The following is a 22,812-nucleotide window of genomic DNA, read 5'->3' as shown; positions in this document are numbered from 1 at the left end:
AGAGCTGTGTTAGGACTGCCAGGTTCTATCACGTAAATACAAGTTTTGTGTAAGAGGTACATCTGAAAGGGTCTCAGTTCTGTTAATGAATGGACATATCCGTGACAAAGTGACAACTGCGTCCTTGTTATTCAGAATATAGAGTTTTGGCTGTGGAAATTACACAACCCTCATTCTTGATCTCTGGGTGCAAAATTCCATGTGGCAGAAAGCCAGAGTAAATATTACAATATCATGCAGAGATATAGGGTCCATAAAGGCGGGAAGACATGTTCTGTACACCATGGACTGTAATAAATCACTGACGCTTGTCATTGGATTAGATAACCCATGCAGTTTTGGTTTTTAATGATTACCAACCAAAATAAGACTGAGTTTTATACACCATGTTTATCTATCACGAGTACCACAAACACCAGTTTTGAAGTTCACAGATTGAGATTAATTTGTAGCAAAATGGCAGTCAAGCAAAAATTATGCCTTTTTTTTTCATTGAAATTCAAGTTCTGATGAATGCCTGGAAAACAGGATAAAATGCTGCACTGAGTTGCCAAGGTAGCTTCCACCAGATGAATCTGACAGCTTTTTGTGGTAGTGATGGCCAAATGATGGATTTTTTTGTACATGGAAAACACAGTGGATCTATGAATATAAACACTGACTGGGAAAATCATTTATTAAGCTGAAGAGAATGAAAATTGCAAGAAGTCTGCAAGGCTGACAAAGAAACATTTGATTTTTTGTCAGCAATTGCTATTCTTCAAGAGACATCATACTCAGATGAAGCTGACTATTTTACTTCGAGACAAAATTGTCATCATATAAAAAAGACTTTTAGAAGAAAACTGGCAAACCAGTTGTTTAGTTTTGCATTCAAATCCAAACACTGAACATACATTTTGCATGTGGCTCAAGGAGATCACATAAAAGACAACAAGTAGCAAATCAGCTATAAAAGACTCAAAGCCGTGACAGTATTTGTAACATTGTTGTTGTCACTAGAAGGTGGTATTTGGATGAAGGCAAGAGAACAGAAACACAGTCTGCAGCAGCACTCCCATAGCTTCACATACAGTCATAGTTCCGAGTTCCTATATTGGTGGATACACTCATTAACTTGCATCATCACAGGAGAAGACTGACATTTCTTGCAGAGTGCATAAGTGAGCATTATTGCAACTAAAAGGGCTCCAGTAACACAGAACAATTATTTAAAATTTGCTAAGTTTCCACTTGAGCAGGCAAAAGTTGGCCGAGATATTTACTTCCTGTATTTGGTAAGATAAGAGGTAGGCCTCGACAGAACAGTCTGTTTTCATTACCACATTTGACAGATTTATTTTTAACAGCTTTTATAGTCTTTGTTTTTTTATCTCCACTCAGTGTTAGTTATCAACCACAGCACTCAAGGGAAATGTCATAACAGGGAGAAAAAGAGGTTATTTTCACACTAAGTCAGTTTTAGTTGGACTGTTTTTTCTTATGACTTAAACAAAATAACTTAGAAAATTAAAAAAAAATTCCTCTTCTTCCCATGGAACCAGTTTCCAGGGGCAGGGGCTGGAGTTGCTACCTTTGCTTTAGTATGAGTTTCTTCAGGACAAACTTGCATAGGATACACAGCCTGCACTGAGTGGTGCCACCTCTGGTGCATCCCTCTGGATTTTTTTGTATGAAACATCAAAAAGGCATGCAAACCGGGCACCTGCTTTTCAAGCTTGCACTTGGAGGATCCATTATGAGCAAGCATGACAGCTCTGCAGGCCCAGTCTTTATAAGCTAGAGGTCTTTGTATGATTACAGTTATGGAACTTCTGGAAAGTCATGGAGAAAATTCTCTCAGAGAAATTATTTGACTCTGAGCATCACTGGAAAACTCAATGCCTACTAGCCAGCTAAGGAAAGAGAGCTATTACTTGAAGAGAAGCAGAGTTACAGTATTTACCGTGGGCAGAGGGAAGGAACAGAGAAAGGAGGAGCAGCTGTGCTTTGCTCTTTCATGACTTTTTGCTAAGAGTATGAAAATGCCAACACGAGTGAGAATGCCAACACAAGTGTCTTCTGCACTGTACACCCCCTGCTCACAGGCAGAGACTGGAGTTGAGAGGCAGAGTCACCTTCTCTGAGGAGTCCTCAGCATGGGGCAGTGAATGCTCATGACTGATCCTATACACAGTGCATCAGAAAGCGATAAAGGCAGGGTCTTTTCATTGAACTGCAGGCACACGTGTTCTCTGCGTGCTAGTGTCAACTGCTGACACGCTCATGTTATATTCTTATGGAAACCGTACAAGTAATGACATGCTTGTGCATGTCCTTATAGAAATTATTCAGCAGTGGTGCTCTGTGTGGCTGCTCTGCAGCGCACGGGGGCGATTTCAGCGGGTCACAGGAAATGCCTGTGCGTCACGGAGCACTGCGTGCTGAGACACGCTGCACAAATTCACACCAGGGCAAAAATAAGTCTGGCAACACTACTGAACAAGTGACATGTTTAGTGCTCCTGAAATTAAGACATAATGAAGATTGCTGCAGGGCTCACTCCTGGGCAACAGAAACGTCTGGGACCCCCAAGAACAGAGAATTAAAGATCTGAGTTGCATGCTGTGCTAGTGACACGGGTCAAATGTAGATTAGAAGACCAAACTATCACCTGACCCCATTTTACTTATGATTCAGAAGTTCATTTCAAGGATCTGTGAGTGAGAAATTAGTGTGCTAATGTTTGGAACTACTGAAAAGTTTGCTTATCTGAATTTCACTTCATCTGAATTCTGTCCACAGAGTAAAAGCTAGTTTTTTGTTGCATCCTCTACCTTACACAGAATCCTTGTTGTAGGTAGCTTCAAGTCTGTTTTTACCTGAAGATTTTTGTAGTGAACAGTACTCCTGCAGTGACTTGTCTTTGCTGTCTCTTCATTTGTGTAGAAGAGTCCACAAAGCTTGCAGTAAAAGCCAGTTCTAGGCACCACAAATTCCACACCTATTGAAAAATTCCGAATTACATTAAAGTGCCAGTTGAAACCCTTACCCCTCCCACCATAAACTTGTTTTCAAAGAAAAAAGGTGCTGTTTAATGACAGGGACAGGAAGACTGAATCCTGGATTCACTTCTGTAATTTCCCTAATTTTGCAATACTGAGCTGCAGTTTAAAATCCTGTGCATTGCAAATACACCTTTCTTTTCTCTCTTAGGTATACATATTTTAAAATGTACTTTCTCACACATAATATTGACTGGAAACTTCACTCTGTAACCTCAAGGGCTAGAAAAGCAATAGTACTTATGAGCAGTAAATTCATGCTTAAATTACAAAAATTGCTTTTTAGGATGTACTTCTTCCAAGTGTTTTATTCATAATCAGTATTTACACAGTAAACCCAATACTTTTGCTTAAATTGAAAGGATAGTCAATAATTTTATGACAAAGACTTGTAAATTACTAAGTATTTTTTCATATGTATTTCATATATCATTCAAAGGAACTTATTTCACCTCACCAGTGACATTAACAGTTACATTTTGCCATTCATTTGGAATGAAATTAGCAATGATCTATAATCAAAAGACCCTTTCTTTCAACAGCTATCCCTCTGTCATATACCCTGTTCCTTCACTCTCCTCACATCTGTTCCGAAAAATAAATATAGCAAGTAGCCTTAAAGTGACATCTTGTTGCAAGCCCTGGGTATTGCAGTGGGCGGCCCAACGTACCCAGGGGAATGCTGAGCTCGGTGAAGACGTCCTCTTGTTCCCAGCCTGGTGGAGACTGCCTTTGTTTAGATTCCACCTCCGGGTATTCCAGAGATCTCATTTCCAGGTACCTAGAATTTGCTTAACAAATGAATAAATATATTGAATGAAAGCAGTTTATTAAAGAGACTTTTGTAAACTTCTTGGGAGCACTTTCTGGGTGGATCTGTAAATGAAGTAAAATTTGAAGAGAAAAAAAATGAAGTAAATTTTGGGAAAAAATGCTTTTCCATTCAAATCAGAGGCCTATTTAGTGCAACTCCAACAGCTGTACTACACTGTGCAGTCACCCATATTTCTCTGAGTACACCATTTTTCTATTTCTAATTTCTTGTTATGTTTGGGGTCTTTTTTCATATTTTAATCTCTAAGTAGAGCTATAACATTACACGTGTCTCCGGCACAAGCACGGTCTGACTGCAGCTCTGTAACCACATGTGATAGTTGCTTGACCAGTGATGGAGCCGGGCTGACAAAGTGGCTCCTGAGATAGTGGAGGCAGCAGGACCTGGTGACAGCAAATCCCCAAACCTGCCTCTTGTAGGATCCCTGCAGCGTCATTATCATCTTCTCCCTGGATCCACTCTTCTCCCATCCTCAGCCCTCCAAAGGACAGTTTCTGCTGTATGGCCCCTACCCACTAAAAGATTTTGGTTCCTGGCTAGAAGGATTGGGATGGTTGGTCCCTGCTGACCAACATTAATGGATGCAGCAGGAGATTCAAGGTGTGTAAAACACTGGATTGATTTGCTAAGGCAGATATAGCCAGTGAAAAGAAATGATGCTCTCCCTTCCTGTGATTCTCAACATATGAATTACTTTTATTTTAAAAAAGAGAAATTTGTTATCACAGAGCAACAGAATTACAGATAAACTGATCTGATACCTATTCTTCAGTTCTTAGATCAAAGAATTAGTTCCCTCACCCTGACAAAATTTCTATTGCATTGCAAATTTCACCTAGATAAGGGATATATTTTCTCATAAAACAAACATTTTTCCCAAACCAAACCCTTCCTGTCTTTCAGGTCTGTAGTTCAAAGATCTGAAGTTTCTGGCTATGAGAAAGAATTTTTCTTCACTGTTTTAAATATGTCTATTACAGGATTTTAAAAGAAAATAATTTAAAATCCCGACTGGTTGGCTTTCAAGTTAATTTTAAGCCCATCCGAGATTTCCAAATCTGCAGCAGAGAACTGGAAAACCTCCAGTAAGCTCTTAAGACATCCAGGGCCTTTGTGGAAACCTAAGTCCCACTTAAGTTGATTTCAGTGCTTCTGAGCTGGCAGCTGCATTTGCAGAGGTCTCGGAGTCTTGGACTGCAGATTCCAGATATCAAGTCCATGTCAGAAACCTGGGAAGCATGAGATGCCCTGGAGCTTCCAGGCTCCCTGCTGACAAGCTGGAAGCTGAGATGCTGAAAACACCAAAGTAACTATGCTCCTGAGATATCCAACTCTTTCATCAGCTGGCTGCCTGGGCAGCCCAGAGTAGCCAGCTTTGCCATGCCCAGGGAGTTTGCATGGCAATGTTATCGCCAAATACGCCAAGTCTGGCAAGGTGTCTTCAGGCAAAACAGGTAAGTATTGAAAACCAAGTGAGTTTGAAATTTATCCTGGAGGAAGAAATTAGTTCAAAATCAGACATTCACATTAAATGTTTCCAGCACTGCACCCTCAAAAATCTTCCATCAGCTTCTTTTCACAACCCCTTGTCCATCACATGGGCTCTGGCAGCAATAACAAAAGAGCATTCCTGGCCAACACAGTCTGTTGTTTTCTACTTCATGTCACTATACACAGCCCATTCACTCAAGTATCATTTGAAAGTGTGACGAGGAACTGAACTCACTTTCAGACACTCAAGATCCCTCTTTTCTTGACAGCTAAAACATTAATATGTAGTTATGATTATATTTATTGACACTACCTCACAGCATGTCCTATTAGTTATATTAAAGGTAGAATGCAGTAGATAACAGATGATAAGGCAAGTCCTGACAAAAGGTATTTATTTGTGTTGAACGGGGCCTGAGAAGTAACAATCTACAGATGATTTCCATGTTACTAATGCTTCAGTACAGTGTGTAAGAATACCCACCTTGTCCAGGAGCCAGCCAGACATTACAGATACTTTTCTGTTGACCTTCAGAGACTGTCACTCATTTCATTGACAATTCAAAATAAATTTAGCAAGGCACTGAAAGACTTCAGCTAAACTCATGTGAACCTTGACATGACAATTATAGCAGCTTATGCCTTTTAGAAAGCTTGCAAGCTGCTTATCATATTTCCTTTACACTATTCAGCTAAGAGGCTCTAATGGTTTAGCTTGGCCAAAGCCACTGGGGTTCTTTTACTGAGCAGTTCCAAGGACAAGTCCTGATACTATTAGCAACACTTATTCTCGTTAGCAATAAATTTCAGTCTACTGTCAGAGAAAATATGCAAGGCTCTCTGCAGGCTGAAGAGAAAAAAAGCAGTAGTTACCCTTGGCCTCTGGACACTCTTGGCTTCCATGTCTTGTTTCTTCACTGGTGTTTTTAACAAGCGTTTCCGTAAGTTGTCTGCTCTCAGCTCCTTGTGATCCCATCTGTTTGTAATCATCTATAAATGCATCAGAGAGCTGGAGAGTCTCTTCTTTCAGATGAACAGAAGGTATATGGTGATCTTCAGGCTCTAAATGTGTGTCAGAGCTCTTATCAATTTTTCCTTCCTTCTGCTGGGGATCAGACTCCTTAGCAGATTGGTCTTCTTTCCATTCCTCTGGCTTCTGTTCAGGGTCCAGATTTAGGCTTGATGCTTCAGTTACAGCATCATCATTACCATCATCCTCCTCATCATCCTGACAGCCGCTAGAAGCTGCACTGCCCTTTGCTGTTCTCAAATTTGTTTCTAAAGCTTTATGGGCACATTTGTCTTCACTCCTGGTTAAGTGGCTGTGATTGTTTTTCAGTTCTAACACAGTTGACATACAGGGGCACATTTCTGAAGCAGATTTATTTTTTTGATCAACTGGTACTATTTCTTCAAGCTCAGTTATATCAGGTTCCATAATTAAATCATCTTCTCCCACTTCATCTACTGTCACTAATTCCTCCATGTTAGCAGGATACCAGGTCTCACCTTCTATTTCACTTCCACTCTCCCAGTCTCGGTCCTGTCACAAAGATGAGAGATTGGTCACAAACATTTGAGAGATTGGTGATTATAGAGCAACACTGTTAAAAAGTGGGCTTTGAAACCAGGAAGAAACTTGGTCTGGCCATGCCTAACCCTCCTTGCGTTATTATTTCAAAGAACAATATGCCTGAGTGTTGTAATTTCGAACCTTATGCACAAAGACAAGCAATCTCTACTGAATTATCACACATAAACTTCACTTTGTGGAGATTCTGTAACGGCTTTGGGGATTACATTCTCTCCAGTCTCCTGCTTCTTACTTTTCTGTAAGCAGTAGAGCAAGGCACAACCTGTTACACTTTATTATGCAACTGATGCTATTGTGTGATACTCAAGGAAAAGAACCTCTCCCTTTCCTCTACCTCCATATCAGTGCAATGAAAACATACTGAACCCCAGTCGAGTCGCTGGGATTTTCACTTGGCTGGACTAGGTCCTTTAAATTCCTATGGATGTGGCTTCCTTCTGCAGTCATTTCCTTCCACCAGCAAGAGTCCTCTGCCAGGGACTGTGCTGGTAGAGACTGGCCTAAGCCTTCAGAAAAATCAGGTTTACAATTATACTCCAAGGTACATATTCTGAAATACCTCATTCATGCAGTTATGGACTTGTAGGACTCAGACACTAATACTGGACTTCAGAAGTCTTAGAATTAAAAGGTATATGTTGCTTCTAAGACACACTTGTAGCTTAGATTTCAACTCCCAGACTCCTTGTGTACACATAATCTATTAATAATCCATATTCTCCTCCTGTTTGGCCATTCCCACACTTCCCCTCCTAGAATCCTAAAACAGCATGAAAACTCTGGGAGTTGACACTGTTCTTGCCAGGAGATCAGTTTTCTACAGCAACAGATATCAATAGCTTCCATATCTGACCATCAACCCATGACCCTACAGATATGAAGCTGGAGGAATTCCAAGGACATTGCTCTCCCTGACCGTGATGCAGTAGCAGGGGTTCTGTAAAGGCATTATTTAATTAAAACCAGAAACAATCAGAAGAGGCTACTATCTATAGTTCATAGGGCCAATGCTCTGAAAAGTATTCATCATTAGTCCCCTCTTTCTCCACTAACTGACTCCATCTCCTATTTTTGGGCATGGTTTGCAAAGTTCCACGGTTCACTTGGGCATACGTTCCTTACAGCTGCCAGTGCCAAGGGCTGTGCATGTGAAGCAATGTACATGGGCAAAGAGTAACTAAAAAAAGAGTTCTGGAGACTTCAGGAAAAGCTGTCCCTTAAAGCAGAGGTCAAGATAAGGCAAGTTAATTTAGACAGCCTCCTTCTACAACCCCTTAACATGTTTCTTCATGGGGGGTTAATATTTCATTTGGGAAAATGTGCTACCAAACCTGGGGTTTTACTCATTTGGTCATATAGCTGCACTAACAATGTGTCACCGACCTTCTCTTTTCTTGTGTTTTCCAGAACCTCTCCGGATTCTTTTCCTTGTTTATTATCTGAAGGTGAGCTCTCCTCTGGAACTTGCTCCTCTTTTTCAAGCTAAAATAAATACATATACATGTATAGCAACACACAGTGGTGCTCTAGTATGTTTCTATTCTGGGTTTAGAGAATCAAAGTCACTCACAAGGTCATATTCTTTATTTCTAAAGTTTATGCAAGTCAACTAGGCTGTGAGAAAAGGCATGACAATTAGATTCCATTAGTAGAGCTGCACAAATAAGAATAAGAATTTTAAATAAAATTAGAGAGGTGTAATTTATATCACAGAATTGGCTAGAAGACAGGTGGGGGAGAATGTCAATTCATTAAAATTTCCAGCCTCCACTCCTCTGTTCTCTACATATCTGTTATGTTGGCTCAGACTTGGTAAGGAGAGCAGCAGTGTTAAAACTCTGCAGAAGACCTTAATAGTTTTGTTCATTGATGTAGGATCAGTTGAGAATTCAACTGCTTGCTCAGTTCATAATTTGGAAGAACAAAACCACAGCACTACCTGGCAGTTAGTAAAAGAGGAGCAAAGCAACATGTGAGTTCAAGACACTCAAAACTACTTCTTCCTTATGAAATAAATTACTAGCAGTAGTCCCTGGAGAGGTATGCCTTTAGCAAAGCTACTGTAAAATAACTTGAAAAACATGCAGAGGAGTGTGCAACACTGGTGATTTAGGATGCTGTCTGACATTTCTCTCTGACATCTCCTCCCAAGGAACCATACGCCACAGTGAAATATCAGCCAAAGGAGAAAGATGATAAAAGGTGGTACAAACACACATATCTGTGGCATGAGGTAGTGCTGCAGCTGGTACAGACCAGCGGAGTTATAAATCTAGAGATTTCCATCAACTTTGCCCTCACATGAGAAGAACAAACACAAGGTCAGCTGAAAACGACCGACAATGGAGCCCTGGTCAGCCAAGCAGCTCTGCAGCCTCCCGTGCCAGCAGCCCTGGGGGTGGATGGCAGCAGCGTATCACTGAGTGGGAGTTGGGGGAGGCAAGGTGGCCAAGAGCCAGTAACCAGATCCCCACAGGGTGGGGATATGAGTATGGGCTGTACTGAGACTGAGCAAATGAGGTATCTTGATCTGTTCCCCCTCCCACTTTTTCCCAGTGGAGAATCAAATCCACAAACATTGCCACCTTACAACTGGAAGTATTTCTCCAGAGATCCTGTAATTTTATAGGTAAGCTGATTCAGTGGTTCTGCCATGGAAGAAGATTCCTGCCAGCACATTGAAAGGAGTGGTGTGAATTATCCCTACCACGGTTGAGAGTAGGGACATATGATTAATGGAAACCAATTCCTCTGTTGAGTTATCCAGAAAGAAAATGTCCTCATAGAAAGTTCATTCCCCATTTTAGTAGTGAAACAACCATTTCCATGTATCGGCCTACAAATATTGTGCACCTCTGTAAAATATCACTTAATTCTCAGATAACTCAATCCTCATTGAGTGGAAGGAGGTTATGGAGAGCAGCTATGGGGTATTCTGCACAGACTTAGAGAGCAGGAGGGCAATTGCCCCTGCACATACAACCTGTATGCAAACAGCACACTGTCACTTGGTTTTGTTTTCAGTTGTCTGTCCCTATCCCCTCAGTGGTTACCCAAAGATTCCGTGCTTGACACAGAATGACAGTATACCCAACACTGCAATGCATTAACAGATCTGCATGATCTGGGCAAAGACATGGACAAGAGGACCTCCAAAGGTCTCTTCTAGGACTATATTCTGTGATTTTATCATGGCAAAACATTTCATGTCAGTGGCACAACACCTAAAACATATGCTCTAAGATATTTCAGAAAATATATTACTTCAGCATTTACTTTCTTTTAAATACACTTTTAGATCTCTATTTACCTCATTTTCTGGTGGTTTGGTTTCCTTCACATCACTGCCTTCAGCAGTAGCATCTTCTTCTTGGTCTTTTTCAGCTTTCTTCACCTTATTCTTCTCACTTTGTTTTTGCCTGGAGCCCTCAGATGCTTTGCCGTGCTTCTGTTCAGCCACCTCCTCCCTGGCAGCGTCGTCGCTGTAAGAATGCCTGCGTTCCCTTAACTTTGCCTCTTCCTTTCTCTTAGATCTCCCAGGTACATCCTGCTGCTGCCTCTGAAACTTGTCAGATTTTGACTTAGAGGATTTTCGGTAATAGTCATCCTCCCTGTTCTTGTAGCCAGATAAAGGGTGAAGGGAGCCAGGGGAACCAGTCCGTAAGTATTTTTCTCGGTATCCTCTGCCTCCTTCAAGCCGTTCATCCAAATCAAACTTGTCCAGCTGTCGGGAATAATGTTTCCTCTCGTGTACCCACGTGTCAGTCCTGTCCCTCTTCTCATCCCCATTCTCTCGCCATTCTCTGCTATCTCTTTCCTCTTCCCGTCGAGAATACGGGGACTGATCCCACGCCTCTCTCCCATTTCCCCAGTCAGTCCTGCTGGTCCCCACTGGGCTGTGTGGTGAACTGCAGGAAGTAAAGCTGGGAGTGTGGGATCGGGGCGACAGAGAGCGGCTGATGGGACTGCGAGAGCGGGGCCTGTCCATTCCATACCTGCTGCAGAGGGAAAAGGCAGCTGTTAACTGGCTGACCCACTATTGACTACCAAGTTCTTGTACACTGGAAGCTCATGGGGACTGCCCTGGGGACTGTGAACCTGAGACCCCAGGCCTTTCACAGACATGCACTGCACAGCTGCAAACACAGTGAATAGGAGAAAAGGCAGTGTCATATCCACAGAGCTTAACCAAATCTCCATAGAACTGTCAAGAATACATTCATTCATTCTTAAAAGCATCTCATAGGGGTTTAGCATTAAAAGCTTATAATATGTTAATACCTTTACAATGACCCTAATGTCTGCACCCTGAATACTCACTCAGCTAGGGCATCTCTGACACAAAAGTGACAATGGCCACCTGTTTAAAAGAGATGTTTTAGGACTGTAATTCCTCTCCAATTTTGCTGGAAGGTCCAGAAATCAGGCAGATCAGAAATGTACCCCAATACATTTTAATCTGAATCCACTCCTTCCCAGCAGGTCTCACAGCACCCCCACCCTTTATGCTTTTCACTCAGCAGGGAAGAAAGTGGAACAGTTTCATTTCTGCGTTCTTCACATGCCAGGCGTACTTTCTGAGTCATCATCAGCAGCAGGAAAGAGATCTTTTATTTTCATAACATGCACAGTTTCAATCTGATCTCATTATACAGGTCCTGTGCCTACCATTGGACTATATAAAAATACACACTATTCTATAAGTGAAATCCAAATTAGGAAAGCAAATGAAATAAGAGAGGGAAGCACAGGGATAATGCTGCTTCTACCTACAGGTTTACAGACTTCCAGTTCCAAACTGTGGAGAAACTTTACCTGTCCACTTCACGCAGCAGGTCCCTCTCCCTCTGCGAATGGATGTCCTGGATGATAGCAGCCACATTCTTACCTGGTTTCTAACAAAAACAAAGAAACTGCTTAGCATGCTGCACTACTCTCCAAGCTAATATAGGTGATTTGTCCTTCAAGAAACAGTATCCATGCATTCAATTATACTATTGCTCAGAAATATTTAGTTTCAGGGTTGTGGTTACACTCTTTTCTGCAGCTGGTTTCTCAATAACACGATCAAAGCGGTAAAATGATACAAATGGAAAGTTTGCTCCATTACGTTGTAGCACTGTCTCCTCATACTTGGCTGCTATGACAGGCTTTGAAAACTGGCTCGTCCTTCCCTGTTACACAATCACTACAGAGAATTTTCTAGGAACTGGATCTAAGAGGAAACAAAACAGACAATTTTTCTAGTATGGAATTAAATATGTATAGCAGCCTATCTCTCATCCTCTGGGAGTGAACTGCTTTATCTTCATCTCAGAGTCAGTTCATTCTGTGGTATAGCTCTAGAAGACCATGCTTAGATAGGAGAGCTTCAGAAAAGCCAAGTGCAAGAAAGATGTGTACTGGAGTGTTGATTACTCAAAATTCAAGATCATTTACGAAGAATGCACTACACAGGCTGGAGTGCATGCAATTTGTCAAACACTTGGAGCATGCACAGCTGAGCAACATAATCATGCAGGAACTCAGCAGTTTGTAGTGGTAAATAGCTCATGCATATACCCCCTTCTACATTGTGCTTTTATTTGTTTGCTTTCTTGCTCATGCAGAGCAAAGTAATTCTATAACCTGAAAAAACTGCCATTGAAAGAGCAGAAAAATCTTCCTGAAATCTAGGCAAACCACCACCTCTCCTTGGTAACTCCTGCCTCTACATCAAGATGCACAGCCTCCACCACCTAACATCTGAATCCCTCAATGTACCACACTTAGAAAGACTGCCCTGGTTTATGAACTTCTGGCAACTCCTTTGTCTCCTTAAACCATTATACAGATACAAGAGAGAAAGAGACTTTTCCAAGGGTTAGACCAAACCATCTGAGTTCCTTGTTTTATCTCAAGGCTCATAAAAGGCCTCTTAAATTGGAACATTACAGAGCTGTTTTATAAAATAACTTCGTGCCATGTTAGTAAATACAATATGGAGCTTTTAAGCTCTGCATTACCAGTTCTGGTCCAAGTTACCATGAAATAAAAACACCCTCTTAGCATTACACATGGCAGTAGATAAGCCTTCATAAATATGTTCACAAGAGCAGTGATTTTTGGACATCACCCAGATGTCTACAACAGAAGTGTCACACACTCTACAGATAAAGTCTAAAGGCTATTGCTCTGTTCTGAGTCTATTTTAAAAAAGAAAATTGTGTTTTTTAATTTAGGTCATTCACAAGAAGGAAATAAAAAGAAATCAATGTGCTGTTTGGCCATTACTGCTTGGTATCAAGATTGTACTATGGCTCAAGCATGCAAGTAGTGAAAAAGACATTGCTTCAGGCTTAATGCCTGACTAAAAGGACCAGACAACCTTATTTTGCTGACATCTTGTATCTAACACATGGCTGTGTTTTAGACCTTTTTTAGACCAAGCAATGTGGGGAGGGAAGCTCAGAAGGGATTTTTGAAATGGTTTGAGTGGACTAGAGAAAATGGGGTCTCTTCCAAAAGTTAAAATTTAGAACAAAACCAAGCAGCTAAGTATAAAATATCATTAAAATATATTTGTTAATTTATCTTTCTTAATTTCTTTTTCCATAATAATAAAGCTTCAATTAGAAGTCAGTAATCAGTAAAGATTTTTTTTTAGATGTATTCTCCAGGACATGCCACAGAAACTCAGAAAATTTGATCAGGAATAACTGTCTTACCTTCAGCTGCAATTCCTTGTATCTTTTAGACATCCTAATAAGTAACTTGTCATCATTTATCATAGCAGGTTTTTCTTTGTAGTACTGCACCATGGCTTGAGCTGCTTCACTGTAAGCCATTTCCAGAAAGGCCTAGCACAAATGGGGAGAACTTTACAATCTATTACATTATTAAAAAATGAAGTATAAGAGAGAAAAGGCAGCAAAATAAGCTTCCTTTAGATTCCTCCTATGCAAAACGTCTTGATAGTACAAAACTGGGTAGCTTTCCAGCCCTGAAGCTGAAACAGTAACATTTGGTCCCTTTCTCAGCCTTCTTTTAACTGCAAGAAATGTTTTCAAACCAGCTCTTAAAGCCAATATGCGACTTTAGAAGCCAGTTTAGTTAAAAACTGAATGACTGGTATCTAATCTTTCTTGACTGTCAGTGTTCAAGGCCAGGCTGGATGGGGCTCTGAGCAACCTGGTCTGGTGGAAGGTGTCCCTGCCCATGGCAGGGGAGTTAGAACCAGATGGTCTTTGAAACCCTTTCAAGCCAAACCATTCTGTGATACAGTTATTTTGAAACATTACAATTTCAAACACTGACCACTGGTGTGGATTTTACATCCAACCATATTGTTTGCTGCAGGTATGTGAGAGAAGATATTCTACTCTTACCAGCTTACACCACTGGTACACTTAAGTTACTTAGGGCAGACTTAAGCTACCATGAAGAATAAGACAAGTCTGAAAGTAACCCTACTAAATGGCTAAGAGAAAGCAGCCAAGCTATTCCCTTTAAAAATATTATTAAAAGCACAGTTTTACAACACTTCTCCATTGAGATTTCTGTGTTGTTTTTTTTTAACAAGAACTATGAGGCAGTGGCCATGTTTGTGTCTGTTGTCATCTCATTCTGTGAACACCAACTGCTTTTTTTATTTTAGGACTAGGCTTTATATATATAACTTTCTATTATAAAATAAGAGATTTTCCCCAAACACTCTGTCTCAAGCCAATAGATGTCAATACTGGTGCCCTAAATGCACAGTACCTGATTAGTAGATTTCATGAGGATATAGTTGGTGACCTTTCCAAATGGGAGGCCCAAGTTAATGACATCATTCTCCGTGCAGCTTCCCTCAGGGAGGTTGCAGATGTGAACAACTCGACCCAGTGTAGATTTCCGCTGGGCAAACTGGGAAAAAAACCAACTCAAACCAATGTTTTTATCTTAGATATTCAATCCACTAGATTAGATACTACATTTTTGCAAAAAATGCTCTGCTCTGTGTACCTGTTATTAAGGACAAATATTCTTCTTTTAAAACTTGCATTTTAACATCCTGGTTTAGAAATACAAATGTTTAGAAATACATGTTTAACTGCAGTGCAGGTTGCAATGGAGTCTTCATCCCTGGATATTTACAAAGTTCAGAGAGGATTTCTAGAGGAGATGCTCCCCTTCAAACAGGATTAATGATATTGCTGTAAAAACTAACTGCTCACTGCAGTCCTTGTTGAATTTATGGATGTCAGAAATCAGTTTAGGTGACTACAGAGGTGTTCAGGATGGCAGGGGCTGAATTTAAATCTTTCTTCTGCCATAGTGGAAAAGACTGGGCCAGGGGTAAAAGTGATCTCATTTAACTCGTGAGAGGACACACAGCTCTACCTCGAGTCAGAAAACCTTCTACTTTCCCCTCTCATTGCAACAACATGCAGTAGGAGGGACTTCTGCCCTGGGGGCACAGTCAGCACTGGACACGTCTCCCAAATTGGTCACTGACAAGTGACCACGTCTCCCAAACTGGGCTGGCACAGGCCCATAGCACCAGAGTGGTAATTGCTTTCCAAGGGTGGAAGTCTATTTTAGAGTGCTGGGGCAGTTCCCAGAGAACTGCCCATCTCTCTGACATGGAAAGCAAGCTCTACACTCTCTATGCAAAGAGGCATCAGGGTATACCCAGACAGAAAGTTAATTTACCCCAGTTAATGACAAGCAACAAATCAGTCACATGGGATTAAATCTTTCCAGACTACTGCCATGTTTATGACCTCTGCTGTTAGGATTTTGCTGGAGAAGTAACTCTACCTTCAATTAAAATTGTGCCATTCAAAGGAAGATGCAAATCACGTAATCTTGTGGGATCAAGTTCACCAGAGCCATCACAAATGTTTGGCTTGTCAGCAAGTTCACAAGTTACAGAGCTAATGTTATCTTATTTACACCTTCGTCTCATTGCCTTCCTTCCAGGCTTCACCACTTAACCATTTGTGTATTTTTGCTGCAGCAAGACCCTGCATTATACAGTGGTCTGCTACTTAGCTTGCATCTCACAGAGCCTGCCCAGGTGTGTAAGGTAAGTCAAAGAAGTGCAAACGTCCATAAGTAAGATATTTTCTCTAGCAGAAAAATAACAAAGATCTGATCCCGAGAAAAAGATGAAGCAACTCAACTCCACTTGAACAGAAGTGATGTCTGTATGTATCTGGCATGGCAGCATGTAGCAGAGAACAGAAGAACACTATAGCCAGCAGAGGAAAAGGAAACAGCAAATGCAGTCCCAGTGCACAAACGCCCCAGGTTACTGGGCATCTTCTGTTTATTTTGTTAGATCTGGTAAAAGATAGTGTGTAAGAGTCTATGGGACTAGACTTGGCTGTTCTCTACGTTGGCTCCAGAGCCCATGTTCCAACACACGCTCCTCAGTACATTAAATCAAACAACTGTAAGTTGCTACCACTTCCCCACAATTGGCAATGGCTTAAATTAAAATGCTATGCCATAAACCTGCTGTAATTCATGATTAAGAAGTGGTCACATACTCATGCCAGAAGTCAACAGGCTGTATCAAGCAATGATCTTGTCAGCTGATTGCAGTTAAATTGGATCTATTCATTAAATAGGGCTGTAAATCACAGCCAGAAAAGGAATATACAGCTTCCAAATCCACAATCGGGAAGTTAAAGGAGCTGTTGCGTGACAAGTGTTGAATGCATTTTTCAATAAGATTCTAAGTTAACTTGCTTTGTAACTGATGTCTATGGGGGTTTACCAATGCAGCTTTTACCAATGATATTACAAAAAAAAAAAGATGCACAGCAGTGAAATGCACCTCATATAATTTGTAATATTATTTCACCAAATTATTACAGCTTTTTTTGTTTGTTTACTTCTTGTTTTTCAAGTTCTTTATCCCTTTCTTAAGCTTCACATGAATTTTTTTAAAGACAATAAGAAATGGCCAATCTCATCTCCCCAGTGCTAATGTCTCTCCACGCCCGAGTCAAGACTGGCAGCATTTGCCTTTTAAAGACGGATAGAGTTATTTGCAGATGGACAGCACAGAGCAAGCCCTTCCAGAAATCTGAACACTTTGTTTATGATTACATGCAGGGTCAAGTATAATCTCCCACTGCTCAGTTAAATGGCAGCAGCTTAGCTGAAAGTGAATACTACCGTGCAAAGGTGCAATAAATTATAAGCCACCTGGGTTGCAGAGTGAATGACAGCTGGCAAACTTGGTCTTAACACCTCTAATATAGCTCCCTGTTCATCTGATGAGCTTCTGAAGAAAAAGAGGATTTACAGGAAAATCAAAGTTATTGTTTCTTTTATCTCTCATAATACTGCAGGTCATTCAGGAGGAGGATTTCTGCAGGCAGCTTAAATGATAAATAGTGACAGATTCTAAGGAGAAATGACACTGGTATTAGCAGTAATTTCATTTGTTGAGAAGCTGACAGACATGATGAAAAGGAACATTCCTCTGCACCCGCTGCTACTCCACCTCTGACCTTGGAGGCAGCTGTCATGAGCAGCTCTGCTCTTTGCTCCCCTGCACACACAGTGTCTGTGACAGGCAGAAACTAAAACCCCTTCAAACAACCTCTTGCACAGTAAAACTGCATGGTAGAAAATTGGTTGGATTAAGGAAATCTGGGTGACCTTCCTGTAAGCAATGCCTGCTGCAAACCGGAGTGGCACAGGGACACAACTCAGCCTTGCTTTTCAGAGTGTCTGAGACCACATCAGGATATATACACAAAAGCTAACAAGGTGAAAACTTGAACCCCTGGATTACTGCTGCTATTCCATGAACGCCCTAACATAAGTTCTTGGTGTCTCCAGCTTTAGCTGCAGCTTTCTGATATGTGATGAGTTTAATTTTAACCTAACAACTTTGTATTTTCATTATGAATACGATTTGCTTTTATTTGCCTTTTTTTTTTCCTTCTAAAATCTTTCTGTTTTGTTAGTGTAAGAACCACTTCTAATGTTGTGGGGTTTTTTTTCTGGTATTTTTTGATTAGAGCTAGGAATTCAAGCGTGCATTAGAGCAATATAACTGGGGACCTGTATTGAATGCAGGGTGGGGACCAGTACACCTAAACCATGGAAGGCTTTACAACAAAGCAAACTTGCTGATAGGCCAGCAGTGGCAGCAGATGCTATAAATACTACACTAAAAGAAGCTAAGGAACAGTTAGTCCAGTATAATGAACTGATCTGGAACCTCCAGGTGAATAACAGCGAAGCTGCAGCCACTATCTTTGCCACTGCTGCAACCCGGGAGAAGGACCCCAGCGTGGGAGAGGCAGAGAGCAATTGATATAAATAAATAACCAGAGAAATAGAAGGCTGCTTAATGGGATAGATACTGAGAGTAACTAAAGACTAATCCAAATATTCATTCCAAGCTGAAGCTGACCTCCCTGGGTTGAAATGACTCAGAAAATGAGGGAGAAAGGTCAATGGGATACCCACAAAACCATTCACCCAGCTGCCCAAATCTCCCTGATAAGAAAACAACTTTTAGCACTGGAAAAGAAACAAAACAAAACAAAAACTACAATCAAACTCATATTTAGCCAAAATCAAAAGCATAAAAGAGCTGCAGGGAAGTTGAAATAACAGACTGAATATTCAGATTATTATTTGAAAGGAAGCCCTTGGGGTTTAAATTCCAGTAAGCAGAAGTGACTTCTACAAGAACCTTGACACAGAGATCAGTTTGCTTAGGTACTCACTCTTACCCCTGATGGAGGAGAAGAAAATGTAGGACCTGGCTGGCCATAGGATCTTGCTGGCGTAGTGATAAAAGATGTGCCGACATTTGGTGGATAATCTAAATAATGGATTACACACATGAAAATCTTGACTAATATCAACTGCATTAATGTGCTCAATAAGCAGTGCCCCATTTACATAGTAAGTAATTTCATAGCCTCTACACCAAATTATACACTGTTTTGTTGTACTGTAAAAAACAGTCACTGTTTGAAAGAAAAATAAATTCATACTTAGAAAGGCACAGTATTGGCTTTTAACCTTTCTGTGCACAACCTCTCAAGATTTTTCCTTGGAAACTTTTATCACTTTTCATTTAAAAAGCCCACTTCTCCCCAGAAAGTGAATTCCCTTTCAACTAAAAGAATTGTTTTTAACTATTGCACATACAACCATTTACCTTCGATACTAGGTGGATTGAAAACTGCTGCATTATTTGGTGATAAATGCAATGTTCCATCTGCTGAGCTTAACATACACCGGATACCAGTGCTGGAAAAGAAAGAAAAGAACTTTAGAAGCATGCATAATGTGCCATAAATATTCAAGCTTAATTATTAGGCAGCAAATTCCCAGTGTAAAGCCACTGAAGTAAGCGACGCTCTGTTAGCAGTTCAATTTGAAGAGTGACTCTAAAATAATACTTACTTATCTGAAAAAGCCATACATTTTTGGATGTGAAGACTTCCCTTAATGTGCTGATCCCAGTCCTATGTTGAAACAAAGAAATGATGAGCACAGGAAAAATCCTGAGACAAATTTAAAAGAGATTATTCCTCTATTCAGTTTACCTTATTCTAAAACCAATACTGAGATGCTGAAAATCAAACCATGTGATGCTGGAGCCAAGCATCCAATGCATTATTATTTATCCAATGCATTATTATTCATCCAATGCATTTTCATTATTTGTAGGTTAAATTATAGGTTACTTTACAAAAGCAGAGCTTCTCTGTATTTACTTTTAAATTCAGTATATTTCAATTAATTAAGTTACTTCACTCTAGCTGAAGAGCTCATCCTGCAAGGTGCTAAGCACCCTCAACTCCTGCAATGTCCATAAAGAAGGTGTCCAGTACTCAGGGCAGCCACAACGCTGCTTATTATTTCAATAGATTAGCAGCATTTGTCAAGGGACATTCAGCTATTTACACTTCTATGATCCAACTGAGGCAGTGCATTAAACACCACCTAACAGACCCACTGAAACTCACTGTAATAACATCTCCCCTGCTCTTTCTAAATGTTTAATGAAAAGAAAATGCCCAGTATGCCCTACACCCTACTTCAGCCCAGCCCTGTAGCTGCAGTAATCACAGCAAACCCTTTTGCAGGCAGTTGCTAAAAGAGTAAAAGGGAAAGCTGAAAGCAAATATATTCAAATATCCCAAAGCCCCAGGGTGTGTAAGTATCAGGTACTATTTCATTTGCTGTCCATTTTCCTTTCTACATACATGTTGTTGTCATTTTATTGTCAGGCCACCACAAGCATGAGAATACATGCCTTTGTGGTTAGGTGTTGGTCCTGTGATATGATAGAAAAGGTCACAGGGACTCGTACAGGGCTCACCAGGAAAGCAGAACAACACCAGCCAAAGCCCGTGGATAGCTGTGGGGCTCAGAGGGCCACAAAAGTGGTCATCTCCAGACCTGATCTATATAACATGACTTAGCACACAGGCTCTCTGGGGATCTGGGAAGCTGCTTCTCGAGGGTGAAGTTGAACTTGGAGCTCCCTTGGCAGTGTAACAGAGAAGTAGGAACACGGTGTGCACCACATGTCCTGAGCAGCTTCTTTGCTTCCAGGCCAAAGTTGCTGCGGACCTTGAGCCCTAAATTTTCCTGAGACGTACTAGGAGGAAGAGATCCCAACAGAGGAATTATTAAAATAATTTTATCAAAAAATGTGCTGATTTGTGTAAGCAAGCTGCTTCCACAAAGCTCTTAGGGAGAAGCCCTTGGGATCAGAAAGGGAGAAGCAGATGAAACTGCAGACGTGGGGTTACAACAGTGGGTTGAGAATTGGGGGATCAGCTTCAAGCTCCTCCCCACCTCGCTCTGGGCCCATGAGGTGAGCTGTGACCTCAGCCCAGACCTCATGCCAGCGCTGTAATCTCACCATCTTTCACGGTAAGATGCGGAACAAAACCAGATCTCAAAACCCCAGTAACTGCCATGAAACAGATGCACAACATCCTAAGCCGAATTATGACTCTCTGTCTCTGCTTCTCTCAGGGCACCTCGGCTGTGATGGACACTGGCAGCGAGGGGTGGCAGGAGCTGATGGCCAGATCAGCCACCTTGTAGCCTGTTCAAGGGTCTGAGCTGTGCCCCAGGGATGCCCTAAAACCACCCACCTTCAGATCGAAAATCTTCTTGTCGCACAGGGCACAGACGTGGGGGAAGTGGAGAGGGGCCACGCCACGGAGGTCACCCAGCTGGTGTGGCGGCAGGGAGCGAGTGGTCAGGTCGGGCACGCTGCTGCTCTGCTCCTCCTTCTGCCTCATGCGAGGGCTGCCGAAGCTCTGTGTGCTGTGGTTGAGGCGGCCGAAGGCGGGGGGGCGGCCGCGCTGACTTTGTGTTCAGGTGTCGGTCTTCGGGGTTGTACAGCCTGCGTTTTCTTAGTTCATACGTGTGCTGCTGACTCGCTGACCGGCCACAGGCTGTCGCTGGGCATGAGGTCAGGCTTGTTTTGGCTGGGGAAATTAGGGATGTTTTCCCACTGGTTGCTTGTACCACTGCCATGCAAGACGGGGCCAGGATCTCCTTTTGAATGGGAGCTGGTGTGTGGGTCGCTGGGGAAGGCCCGTGCTGCCCCGTGCTGTGCTGCCGCCCCGTAGGACTCCTTGGGAAATGCTGCTGATGCCTCGTGCTGCAGCTGGCTGGGAGCCCCGAAGTGACCCTCGTAGCGTGGTCCTGCTGCCGAGGCAGCGGTGTGGGTCCCACCGGCGAGGAAGCTGTGCTGGTTGGACTGGTCGCCCTCTGAGGCGTACGCCTGAGGGGTCGCTGTGGCGGTATTTTGCTTGTTGTACTCATAAAAGCCCCCTGCAGCGGCGGACGTGGAGGCACCCGCCTTGTTGAGGCCCACCACCACGGGTTGCTGGCCAGAGGTTGGAGCCATGACACCTCCAAAGGGGCTCATGACGATGGCATTGGGGGCCTGGGCCTGGACAGGCCCCAGGCCGCTCCCTGGCGTGGCTAAGGCTGGGCTCTGGGCAGGAAAGGCAATGCCGCTGGAGGGGAACCTCGTGCCGGCGATGCCGGGCCCCTGCGGCGGCCCCGCGGCGTGGCCCTGTGGGGCGTTCATCACGGTGGGGTGCCTCAGCTGGTTGAAGAGTGGCTGGGACATGGCCACTTTGGAGAGAACCTGGTTAAGGACGGTGGCAGCAGCTGGGTTGTTGGTAACGGCCGTCTGAGCCAACTTCAGCCTGTGGAGCGTGAGCTGCGCCTGGAGCTGGGCCAGCTGCAGGCTCGCCGGCGAGGGGAGCAGGGGGCTCGGGGCGCCAACAGAGAACGGGCTCTTTTCCAGGAGCTTGGCAGCACTGCAAGGGATAAGGATTTGGGTTAGCCGAATTCACTCCCACATCTACCTACATTTGTCTCATCTTAAAGCCCAGTACGGGATACACAGCTGCTTCCAGAGATTTAGCTTACCTAAACTCAGGGAAAGCAAGAGGGTGATTGAGAACGTATCCATAACAAGCCATCTTCCCTTCCACATCTGCTGCTGCATCCCTTTCAATCAAAAAGCTACAAAGCTCATAGGGGAGAAAACTATGCCGAAGATCTCACTTTAAAGCCCTCATTGCATCCCTCATCAACTTCTGGATAAGGCCTTCAGCTCATTTTCAGTACCCATGGGGCTTATGCTTTTAATGCAGATCAGGAACAGAGGCCACACGGACCCTCCCACACCATCCTCCAATCAACAATTTTTCCCCTTTTTGCACTTCATGCAACCTCCAGCCTCCCTGCTGAGACATCACTGCTCCTGACTGGTTTTGTGATGTTACCATTTTTCCCTTTTCCCGCAGAACAGGAGGTTGTGAAGAAAAGGACATCAAATGGGACTATAAAGCCAGCCC

General features: G+C 42.4%; 1 protein-coding gene across 1 annotated transcript in view; it reads right to left on the bottom strand.

The window, feature by feature from the left end:
- RBM20 (RNA binding motif protein 20) overlaps positions 1–22,812 on the bottom strand; it is a 69,078-nt gene that overhangs the window by 5,152 nt on the left and 41,114 nt on the right. The window contains 13 exon segments of the mRNA XM_018069304.3: positions 2,862–2,983; positions 3,716–3,835; positions 6,244–6,913; positions 8,348–8,446; positions 10,275–10,962; positions 11,780–11,859; positions 13,672–13,803; positions 14,708–14,851; positions 18,694–18,785; positions 19,128–19,219; positions 19,376–19,437; positions 21,085–21,287; positions 21,290–22,269. Of these exon segments, the coding sequence (XP_017924793.3) occupies positions 2,862–2,983; positions 3,716–3,835; positions 6,244–6,913; positions 8,348–8,446; positions 10,275–10,962; positions 11,780–11,859; positions 13,672–13,803; positions 14,708–14,851; positions 18,694–18,785; positions 19,128–19,219; positions 19,376–19,437; positions 21,085–21,287; positions 21,290–22,269 (3,484 nt within the window).

Source organism: Manacus vitellinus, unplaced genomic scaffold (genome assembly GCF_001715985.3).
Source record: "Manacus vitellinus isolate BGI_N305 unplaced genomic scaffold, ASM171598v3 scaffold_15_pilon, whole genome shotgun sequence".
In the NCBI taxonomy this organism is placed as follows: Eukaryota; Metazoa; Chordata; class Aves; order Passeriformes; family Pipridae; genus Manacus; species Manacus vitellinus.
The sequence above is the reverse complement of the archived record's forward strand: the minus strand, read 5'-3'. Positions and strand labels throughout refer to the sequence as shown.